This window comes from Ambystoma mexicanum, chromosome 2p, assembly GCF_040938575.1.
Source record: "Ambystoma mexicanum isolate Mex_15411 chromosome 2p, UKY_AmexF1_1, whole genome shotgun sequence".
Lineage (NCBI taxonomy): Eukaryota > Metazoa > Chordata > Amphibia > Caudata > Ambystomatidae > Ambystoma > Ambystoma mexicanum.
In genome coordinates, this window is record NC_090923.1 from 1,416,491,455 (window position 1) to 1,416,503,559 (window position 12,105).

The 12,105-nt window shown below is 47.2% G+C and overlaps 1 protein-coding gene across 3 annotated transcripts in view; it reads right to left on the bottom strand.

The window, feature by feature from the left end:
• The window catches only part of LOC138567570 (aurora kinase B-like), a 160,032-nt gene that overhangs the window by 81,653 nt on the left and 66,274 nt on the right, over positions 1–12,105 (bottom strand). For all 3 annotated transcript variants that reach the window (XM_069645922.1, XM_069645923.1, XM_069645924.1), the window contains exon 6: positions 4,392–4,530. In XM_069645922.1, coding sequence (XP_069502023.1) covers positions 4,392–4,530 — 139 coding nt within the window. The remainder of the gene's footprint in view (positions 1–4,391; positions 4,531–12,105) is intronic.

Here is a 12,105-nt window from a genome sequence, read left to right on the forward strand (position 1 = left end):
ATGACCACCAGTCTGGATTCTGAGAAACCAGAGGCACGGAAACTGCTCGTCTCATCACCCACGAAGAACTGATTGCATCCATTGACTCAACTCCCCTGCTGGCCTCACCCTTCATGATCTCTCTTCAATATTTGACAGTAACATTCCATCCTCATAAAAAGGCTCCATGACACCCTTGGCATCTCAGAGCGGGCATTAGACTGGCTTACTTCCTTCCGAACAGACCGGCCCTCCAAAAACATTCTGGGCCCCCTTCTCCCCCACTTCCTCGTCCACCTGTGGCGTCCCCCAGGGACGCATTCTTTCGCCCTGGCTATAACATACCTTTCTCTGCTGGCATGCCTCATTTCCTCCTCCTCCCCCAACTTCATGCTATGCGGACGATACACAATTTTCCCCACTGATGCCCTTTAACCCTCCATCCCCAACTGCCTCTGCCATCCACGCCTGGTGCCCTGCTAATGACCTATGCCAGCAAACCAGAGATTCTTCCTTCTTCCCTGCACTCTGGCCTTCCTCCATGGGCCCCCCTCCCCATGCCCCCTCTGAAGCCAGGAATCAGAGTCATCTTGGACTCCTCCCTTTCCTTCATCCCTCATATGCAAGGCATTGTCAAGTAGTCCCACTTTCAGCTATTCCTTCCTCACAGACTCAATGTTACCAGTGCTCTGGTTCTCTCCAGGTTAGAATACTGCAATAGCCTCCTCAATCTACCTTCGTCCACCCAACGACCCCTCCGGCTAACCTAGAATAGGGCAGCAAGACGTATCCTTGGCCTCAAGTCCAGTGACCGCATCTCTCCTGCCCTACAAAGCCTTCACTGGCTCCCGGTCTCAGCACGGATTAAATTCAAATCATCCATAAGGCTATCTGGGGCCAGGGACCACCATCTTAAATGCTTCCTGAACAAATACTCCCCTATGTTCCTTTGGAACCAACTCCCTGCGTGTTAAGCAGTTTGCTTAACAGAGCTAGTGGTCAATCACTTTCCTCAGCTGGCTCCCTCCTGTGGAATAGCCTCCCTCTACGTCTTGAGCATGACCCCCTTAAGTTCAGAAAAAGCCTCAAGACTCCTCCTCCTCCTCCTCCTCCTCCTCATCATACAGTAGCAGGACTGATGTGCAGGGCCCTTTTGTTTCCTTGGGGCCCTGGAACCCCCCCCAAAATCTCATCCCCATCTCAGAGGTCTTTCTACTGCATTTACCTAGGCTCACCCTCCCCACGGGTGGTTGCACTTCCGTTCTTCTCAGCACTTCACCCTGAGCACCACAGCACCCATCCCTTACCCACCCCCCCCTGCACTTAGATTTGTCTCCCCTCCCTTTTATTCTCATTATTTGTACTATTAATTCATTTATCTTTGTTGGAATTCATTGTCTGCCTTCCCCTGTCCCCACCCTGTTGCCCTGAGGGAGCTTAGAAACAATTTTGCTAATTGTATAAGCACCCAACAAGTGACCAAAAAAACACTTTCAATCCTGAATGAGTGGAGCCTTAGCCACTCATTCGTTCTTCTGGGTTCTGTCTTTTGGAACTCTATCCTTGTATTCTACCTGCACTGTGCCCGTCTGCTCCATAGCTCTGTGTTTTACTACTGCAGCACACAGTTCCTTAAGGGCCGTGTTGCTGGGGACCATTAGGCACCCCCATTACGATTATTTTACTCTATCATTTACCATAGCCTCGAATAACTACTCTTAAGGATAGCGAGATAATTCGTATCCCTCCCAAAACTCTAGTCTGAGAGATTGGCACACACCACCTTCAGTGGAGTGCCAAAGGGATACCTTGTACCCCCCCCCCCCCTCTGCTCCTGTGACTTTAGACAATCTTCTAGTTATGACTGGTGGCAGTAACTATTGTGTAACGTTTATACCGCAGGCTATGCCCAAAGCCTCGAGAGTGCACAATAGGAGCACCCAAGTACCAAATTGGTGTCTTTCGCCATTGCTAGCTTGGTTGTTCTTTGTTAGCCCTTCTGCCATCTTGGGAGGGGGGAAGTCAGTGTGTGCGTTTCGCCTTTGGCCGGAACCCTTGGGTATCCCCGCCTAAGCTCCAGTGTCTGGGCAGGGAGGGGGGGGGGACGTGGGGAGGAGGTGCGTGGGGCAGGAGTCCACCAGAGAGCCTGAATATGACCAGCTCCCACAGGAAGTCTGGCTGTCCTGATTGGACAGCCAAACGCCCCTTTCCATAAAAGGCTGAGAGATTGCAGAGGAGTGTGTGCTGGAACTGTATAAAAGGCGAGGCTTTTGGAGTGAAGGTCGACCACAGGAAACAGAAGTAACCTAAGAAGACAATCAGAGACGCCTGCAGACCCCTTGCAACACCGTGAAGTGACAACTGCTGCCCTGACCCAGTTTTCTATGCAACACAGGAGCTCTGAACAGGACTCCTCCTAGCGTTTTGCTGGTGGGAACCAGTCCCAAGACTGACTTCAGCCATCTCCCGAGATCCTAGGAGTTTCCAGAGCTGCAGAACCCCAATACCATGAGACCTGCTGCCCATTGCGAGTGCATAGTCGTGGAAAGGCCGAACCTGTCCAAATCTTTGCTGACCCCATAAGGACCCTCCAGTGATCTGATCCAACTCGCCCAGTCCCCCTCAGAGTGCAGGAAGCGAAGAAGATTGACTGGACAATCTGTCCTTTCTTGGTGCTGCAGAAAAGGCACCAAACCACAGTGAACCAATAAGTTGCTAAAAGTCGTGCCGCAGGTCCGCCCGTGACGGCTGCAGAGAGATCCCGTCCATTGTCCTGCCTTCAGTCATCAGACTGAAAAATCCACCACGGACCATCCAGCAGCAAAATTTTCTTCAATCCTAAAGGTACTGTGGGGAAAAGGTATTGCTTACCTGATTCCAAGAAGTCGCTCCAGAGTGTTTGAGTGCACCTAGAGGTGTCCAACGTCGCACCCTCTTACCTCCGACTGCAGCTGCTGCTTGTGTCCCTTCAGAGTCCTTTTAAAGGTCTCCCTTGTTAACGTACTACATGACGAAGAAATCCTATGGAACTCTTCGTATTCTCCTGCTTGCCAAGTCCTTGAGCCCTCTCCGAACTACCTTTAGCTAGGGTTGCGTTTTTGGACAAAAGACTTGCTCCGCAAAGAAACCCTCTCTAGCACCTTGAACCAGGCTAATGTTACATAACCCTTTTCCTCCCTTAAAGTGTCTTTACTATGTGTTTGCAGAGTAAATGTATTACTGTATGAGCGGTTAAAAACAGGAGGTGCGTGTAATAAATCGATTAGATAACATTCTCTTTTACCTAACGTTGCTACAAATGTAATTGCGAACGAACACAAAAGTGAAAGCGTCCCAAGTGTATCAAGTATTCCAAAGTGTTAATGTAAACTTCTCAAGTATTTAAAGTGATTGAGCGTATATATAATTTTATATAAATAAGAATTATTGATGTGCATGTCTAGCTAAGGTTCAGTGTACTTACCTACAGCTCACATCTTAAGATAAGCCCAACTGCTCTCCCAACCTACCAAGGTTCCAAGTTAGTACAGATTTACATTAGAGTTGGAAATCTACAAACCACTGGGATAGCTACTAAAGTCCTACTACCAGTAGGACTTAACTCCCCTAACAGTAGTTAGATGCTGAACGCGCACAATTGTTACTGGAGTTACCGTACTATCGTAATTAGGTGCACCCACAAAGTAATACTATAAATGTATTTAGTCACCATACACATAAAATGGTGAATTTATTGAGAAGGAAACAGTTGCTTAGCGTTTTCCTAGTAGAGCTTCAGGTTCTAGAGGTGTTTCCCCTGTACATCAAGTATTTTAAAGTACAAAACACAACCCTAGCTAAAAGGGCAATTCAGAGAGGTTTAAAGTCTTGAAAAGCAGCAGAAGTCGCTGGGGATACTTTCTAATCTCTAGAAAGATGCAAGAAAACTTAACCAACTTTGGAAACCTTGTTAAAAGGACTCGCTAAAGGGGCGCAAGAAGGGGGTTGGCTCAGAGGAAAGTGGATGTTGCCCTGGACACCCGTGTACTCCAATGCACTGGAGCGACATTCTGGTAGTATCAGCCAAGCCATCCCCTTCTCCCCACAGTACCGTAGATGTGAAGAAAACATTTGTGATGTAGGTTCCTAAGATAAGCCTGGCTGTTCTGTCTACGCTACCATGAACGCAGGTGGTACAGCCTTATACTAAGAGTCGAGTCTTGTACTGCTTCAGTTGAATGATTTTACTAAGCCCTTAGTTGGACTTCAGAAAAACTGTCCTAACAGTATCTCTTCCAATAATGAAAATTCAGCTGTTTATAGCAAAGTAACAGGTTATTAAATGTGGCCATTTTACCAAGAGATAATTCAGTGTGGAAGAAACATCCTCACAATCTCCTATGATGTGACATAGCAGGCTGCTCGAGACGTACCGTAGCACTCCTTTGTTCGTCAAATCTGCCACACCTCTGCAGCTCTTTGTACAGCTCACCCCGAGCTGCAAACTCCAACATCAGGTAAATTCTCTTCTTGTCATGGAAGTAATTATAAAACTGTAGGATATTTGGGTGTCTGGAGATTGAACAAGTTTTGAAATGTTAGTCATACGAAGAGAAGAGAATGCAAGTTTCAGAACATTTTGGCTTTTAGTAATGTTAATGCCAACCACTTCAATAAATTATCTATCAGCAGGTCAGCATAATATTGCATTACAGTCTAGCAGTTACGCCATGCACAATGTCGGTGGTGTTAGACTGAGAACACAAAATGTAGCATTGGCTGATGTTATGAGGGATTTTTAGTACTAGCCCTGTGGGAGGGTTCAAAGGGGTCAACCTTGTTGGGGAGTGTTAGGCGAGTTTTGCTAAAGTTAGCTTGAGGCAAGACTTCACAAAACTATCCCTTTGGCTTACAGGTCTCCAACTCTTATATCAGTCTGTACTACTCAAGGAACCTCGGCAGAGCAGATCATCCGAGGAAGATGCGAACTGTAGGTAAGTACATACAACAGTCCAAAGAAACACAGAATGTTATATTAAAATATACACTATATTTATACAAAGTAAAAGTTAAATACTTTATTCACTAACCAACATATAGAGGAATTAATACTTTTCAAAGGCCATTGCCTCAATGGTACCTCGCAGGGGCACAGATTTCCGGTTGGGGCGAAGGGGGGGGGGGGGGGGGGCAGTTCGGCAGCGGTTTGGGGGGGTTCCAGCACATGGAAAATAAAACAAAATATTCCCATTTAAAGTATAGGGACTTTTACACAGCTGGCCATTCACGGGAGGGGGGTTGCCCATGCCCCAGAGCACCCATGTACTCTGCGTCCCCGCTTGCTCGCGGTTACAATTGTTAGAGTGACAGTAATGACCGTTATACCGTATTATCGGTAATGTTGCGCAATCGCGTATGGACAAAGGTATGCAGTAATAGTATTTAGTTAAAAAAACCATAGAACGTCTTGTAGGAAGGAAAAAGGTTAATCATACAGTAGCAGAGCTAGTTTAACATTCTAGAGACACCTTTCGGACAAATGCTTTTAAAGTCCAATCCGCAGCACAAAAAAGTCAGTTCGGGTGGAGTTCAGTCTTACGAAAGTAGTAGAACAGCAAAAAAATAAACAAAAAATAATAAGGATACTTTCAGTCTCTAAGGTAAGTCACTTCAAGAAAAACAATGGAGACCCTGCAAAAGGACTCCCCAAAAGACACAAGCTGGCATCTTAGGTCAGGGGTAGTGGACTCCCTGTATACCTCTTCATGCACTCCCCTCTGGAGCAACTTCTTGGTTCAATTTAACCCCACAGTACCTTATGTTAGAAGAAATGTTCGTAGCTAGATTCTCTTTGTAGCAGTGATGGTCCCGGTCCCCAGATACCACGGTCTGGTGACAAAAGGAATACTTTGAATGGGATGTCTCAGCGGCAGTCTCTGAAGAAATTCCTGTCAAGGGTCTCTAGCCTCCTGTTTCAGTCTGCGATTTGGCACCTTTTTATCAGCTCCACACAAAAGGACAGTGGTCCGGTCCATTTCCTGCACTCTGGTGAGGGGCCTTAGATAAGTTGGAGCGTGTCTCTGGCGGTTCACCTGGAGCGGATCAAAGATTTGGATGGATTCGGCCTTGCAAAGACATTGCACTTGAAATGGGTCAGAGGTCTCCTGGCATTCATAGTCTGCAGCTCTGGAGAGGCACAGCACCTCAGGCGATGGCTCAATTTGTAGTTCGTCTCAGGGCTAGTTGGTACCACCAGCCAAAGTGAATGAGTCCTCTTACGGAGCTCCTATGTCAAGTAGAAAACGGGGTCAGGACAGCAGTGGTCGTTTTTGAGTGATGTGAAGGGTCTGCTGGCGTCTCTGGTGATCTTCAGGTTCGGTTACTTCAGTTTCCAGTGGGCGACTTGCCTTTCACCTCAGGAACTGCTAAGGAGAATGTTCAGTTTCTGTGCCAATTCCCTTTCACCTTAGAGACCCTCAGCTCTTGTGCTAGAATCTGGGATCTCTTTTTTTTAGCCTCCTGAGTGAGTGGTACTTTCTGACTTGGATTTCTAACTGTTAACTTGAGTCTGGTAAACTCCATAGGCTTCTGCTTTTTGGATAGTGATGCACAGCACGCTCTGTGCAGTGCCACTGAGAAGTCTCTGGTACTTCTTGCAATGTTGAAATACATTTTCTTGGGTGAACTACCGTTACCAAGAATAGTGAGATCGCTTTTATCTTAATTAGCTTTTCATTTTGGGGTCCAGCATACACCACCCTATGTGGAGTGCTGGGGGGGCCTTAGCCCACTTCTCACGTAACTGTTAGACTAACTTGAATGGCTGGTGGCAGTTTCCTTTTTACTACCTTTGTGCCATGTATCTGCAGACTGATTTTGTCACGCCCCACATCCAGAAACCCCCCTGGCAAGGCTCGGGCCTCCAACAAACGTAGGCATCCTTTGCCTAGGCCCTCTTGGGGCCAGTCCTGGCACCTTTGGTGCAAGGCTCATACTTAATAAAGACTTGTGTTTAGGGAACTACTTTATTTCAAGTGCCAGCCAACATGGAAGCATCCAAATAGCTTGGCTCCTTGGAACCAAGCTATGCGGTATAGTGTTTTGGATGTGGTACCCTAGGAGCTACTTTACCTGGACTATTTTCTTGAAGCTATTTAAACCACGCCTGACTTGGATAACACGCTTCGCGTTACTTTGCAATACTGCAACGTGACGCTCATCGTGTTCAGCTGTACCTGCGAACCTCGGAAGAACAGCATCTGTAAAGAGACAAAAGGACATCGTTAGCAGCAGCAGCTTACCTGTAATTTTCATTGTTAGCTGCCCACAGCTCCAGCGAACAGCATCCTAGGATCAGCACGTCTCCCAGACCCACGGATCTGCAAAAAAAGATACAAGACATTAGACACTTTTACAACATAACGAACTCTGCCGAAAAGCTTACCTTGCAAGTCGCCCCTCGACCAGCATCGCCTTGGGATTTCATACACCGGGTGAGCACCGCGATCTATGGGAAAGAAAAGACAACAGGTTAGGCAAGGCATCATAGCACTGCGCATAGCGCCTACTTACCTCATCAAAGCGCTCTAATACGCCATCATATACCGGCGAGACCTAATCTCAGCCAATGCACCACATTGGCCTTCCGTGCACCCAAGGAAGACAAAAAGACATTTATTAAACCAAGAAAGGCATGCAAGAACAATATACAACAGCAATAAGACCTACCTGAAAGACTCAAAGCGGGCCGGCATCAGTGAAGTAACTAGATCGCATTCGCCCACAAATGACAACGTGCCCCTGCCAAGAAGGCAGGACGGAGAGCACACCTGAATTAACAACAAGGTGAGGAGAGATACAGAGGGGATGCAGGCATACAGGGTGGTGGGGGGTTACTTACCCCAGTTGCCCAGTCTTGAACATTGCCCACCTGTATTCCAGGCAGAACTTCCCCACTGGTCACACCTGGGAACCGCAGAGAAGGATACCAGAGTCCCTACGGCTGGGTGGCGTCCCCGTCGAAATTTCTCAGCTGCAGTACAGCACCCAAGGGTGACAATTTTTCCCAAAATGGCCCCAGTCTTTTTCTGCCACTTCCCGTGAGTTTTCTGGGGTTTTACTCAGGTTCGAGTCCTCTGTGCATTTTGCCTTTGGAGGGCTTCAGCCATGAAGCCCCGCCCCCACCCAGGTTTGAGTGTCTGGAAAGGTGAGGGAGGGTCCCGAAACTTCCCCGTTTTGTCTCTAGGTGTGCCTGAGCGAAACCAGTCCTGATGGAAGGACAGCCAGCCTACTGGGTGATTGACAGACTAGGGCGGTGAATGATTGAGAACAAGCTTTAAAAGGTGAGTTTCTTGGGACCACAGGCAGAGTCGAACCCTGGAAGAAACATCCAAAGACAAAATCGTGAAGAGAAGTCTGCTGCAACCACCTGGACCTTGGAATGCCCGGTGAAGCACTGCTACTGTGCTGATGACCTTTTTCAAAATCGACAGAAGCTCCGGATGGAACAACTTCTCCCCTTGGGCTGGTGGGACCAACTTGTCCCCAAAACGAACTCCACTTTGTTGCAACCCCCGACTTGCTGTGCCTCTCCAGTGCTGCAGAAGCCCAATGCCATGAGTGTCCATTACAGAGGGCAAGGACTTCTGCGGAATGCATCCTGCCAAAGGCTCCAAGAGCCTCCGAAGAACCCTCCAGAAGCAGGAAATCCCGAACCAGGTCCCCTCAGAGTTCAGGACTGAAGGAGCAAGGAACGTCCAACCGGGGAAAATTGTTCTCCATCAGTGCTGTTTGAAAGGTGCTGAAACCACAAAGAGCTGCTGAATCTAAGACAATGTGTAGCTAAGTGCTCTCCCAAGAACTGCGCGGGAGTCCACCAGACATCCTCCCTCTTGTCCGCACGACTGATTCCCGAGGAACAAAGTTCTGCTTGGCTGTAGAAAGGTGGAATCCAGCTGGAACACTTTCTTCAAACCAGAGGTACTGTGAGGAATTGGGGGGGGGATTTACCTTATTGCCATAAATCACGCTTTCTGACTTGAGAAGTGCATTCGCTTAACTTGGAGTTCATCTCACAGCTTGTGTTCCTTCTGTGATTTTCATGAACTGACTTTGTGAAACACTTTATCCAAGAAGAAGTGAATAAGAACTATTGACTTGGTCCAATTGACTTGGCTGCCCTGGCTCCTTAAAGGCACTCTTCTGAATCTATTGGCTCTGGAATTGCTTGTCCCCTCATTGGTTGTAATTTGTTGAACACAGCTGGGAAAGGCTTACCTAGATTTTATTAGAGGATTCAAACTGTCAACACGTTTGAAGAAACTATGTTCTGACCTCCCCCCCGCCCCCCCCCCCCCCCAACACTTCCATCCGGAATCCAAGAGTCTAAAAAGTATCCTGGTATTTAAGTTAAATGCAATACTATCCTTGTTATTGTAGTCACTTGAGGGTGTAGGTGAAATGTATTAGCATGCCCAAAGAGTATTCACCAACTATATTGACTTTGTAAAGTGATTCCAAAGTTTGCTGGACTGTTAAACAATTGCCTTTAAGAATGCTTAACTAAAACTGATGTGTAAATAAATATGTATAACTTAAACTACAGCTCATATTTACCCCTCGAGATAGGCGTGGCTGAAGTCACACTACCAACTTGTGTAGTACAGACCTATACCAAAAAGGTGGGTTATTGCATATCAAGCAGACAAGTCTTGTGTAGTCTCACAGTGCGACTGCACCATTTGTACACCACACAGTCCCTCCGGTGGAACGACCTGTATGTGGACCAGTGAGCTGCTCCGGATAGGCCAGAGCAGTACCAACGAGGGAGAGAATGATCCACACGACGGTTACTGCAAAAATAACGAATGGGGAGGATCTGGGGCAGATCTGCACTTCGCTACTGGATTATCATACACATTCGGATCAACTGACGGAAAGACTTCACCAGAGAGGATATCCTAAAAAACTGGTATCCAATGCCCAGAAAAGGGCCAGGTTCACCAATCGAGACAGTCTCGTGACACCTGAGCCATTACGAGAACAGGTAACTGAAGACAGGATCACATGTGTCACCACACATGGTCCTAACTCATTTCAAATCAAAAGATCTATTCAAAAATTCTGGCCCATAGTGAGGCTAATGTTACCAGAGGAACCGCTTCCTAGATTTGCCTCTAAGAGAGGGAGGAACATTAGAGAACACTTAGTACATTCTGTTCACACACGGGACGTTCTTACCACTGGACCATGGAATTTACGCAAAATTACTGGGCATTTCCCGTGTGGATCATGCTCAGTATGTAAATTTACCATGAAAACCAAGTCTTTCCTCATTAATGGGAGACCATGGACTTTGAAACACGATACGAACTGTAAGAGCAGCAAGGTGATCTATTGTGTTCAATGCCCCTGTGGTCACAGGTATGTAGGTCAGACCACACGAAAAGTGGGGACCCGCATATCCGAACATCGTTCTAGGATCTGATGTAAGCTCACTACATCACCGTTGGTAACACATTACTTAGAGCATCGACATACACCAGATGACCTCCTGTGGTGGGTACTAGAAAGGGTCGAATCAGGTACTAACGTGCAAACCAGACTTCTTGCATTAGAAGCCAGATGGATCCATCGTTTGGATTCCTGTGAACATGGTCTAAATGAACTTAACACTCCCCAGTTCTAAACAGACACCTGCTGAATATCCACCCACCCGTACCCACTGTCTACTCCTCCGTGTAGGTTATCTATCCAACACACCAGTTCATCCCGTGATCTCTCGTTATCCACATGTGGGATTCGAGCCAGCCCCCTCACATCCCCTTTCCTCCCCCCCCCCTCTTTCCATTAGGACCCCGCACACTCGGACTGTTCCTGTGGATCCCCGAGACCCTGGTAGGACAGATAGACATACCCAGGCCCTACCACTCTGCTGCCAACATCAACCGTATTTCCGGTTACATTTTTGCATGCCTCCAAATTCTTATTGCTTTCCATATTTGTTGTTTTTAGGACACTATCGGTTTTGACTTTAATGCATTTCCTTCTGTGACGAAATAACAGATCGAATTTAGGTGTGTGCCACACCGCATCAATCTGCTTTTTATGTTTGAAGACTCACGAAAAAGTTTTGTTGTTCGTTCTGTGTTTATAAGTTCTTTGTTGATTGTTTACTTGTCTAATGCTTGATTCATATTATACTATATATATTAAAAAATGTTTGTTATGTGAAAAATGTCTCACGACTGTACATTGTACTAAAAGGATTAATTTTCCTAAATAATTAAACCCAGCATTTATTGCCCACATATAGAGCCACTCAAGGGAGGTCTAGGAATTAAAGGACCCCCACTTTAGCTTTTTATCTTTGGCATAGCGACACTTTTTCCTTTTTTATGATCCATCGCAAGAGAAGATGAGTCAGCCCAGACCCCACTCCGGTGGCCCCTTTCATCCCTACACCTAGGGATGTGTCGCTGTACATTCCAACGACCCTGCACACACTGGTCACTGAAATCCAGCAAACTATGCCTTCACCAGGACCTACACCTCCAGGGGAGACGCCAGAGCCTCAGAGGTTGAACTCTCCCCTGATGAAGTGCAAGCCCAAAGGGGGAGCTGGTCCATGGCATCATCCGACTCCACCACCTTGTTGTGCGAAGACCCCACCTGGAGCCCCGGATCCACACATGGCTACCAGCACCAAAGCCGATCACGTCCGACTGAGAAACGCCACACAGGGACTAGCCCCATAGGGCCTCCCCACCAGATGAAGTTCGACCCTTTCATTCTGTCATGTGAAGGGCCTCTGAACTGTTTCAGGTGGTCCCTGATGAGGGATTCCTGTACCAGCTGCGTGAGTCGAGAAGAAAGATAAACATGGCCATTCACTTCCTGGACGACACCTGGGAGGAAGGCCTAGCTCTAATGAAAAATCCAAGTATGGCTCTGACGAGGAGGAACAGATTGGAGAAAAAGGAACAAGTTACTTACCTGTAACTGTTCCAGCATGGGTCTGGCATGGATTCACATGCTCATGAATATTCCCAGTCATCAGGCTGGGAATCCGTTTAATTTCCGAACTGTGTTTCTTCTAACAACCAACCATTGAGCTTTGGGTCATACTACCTCAAGCCAAAAACTGCC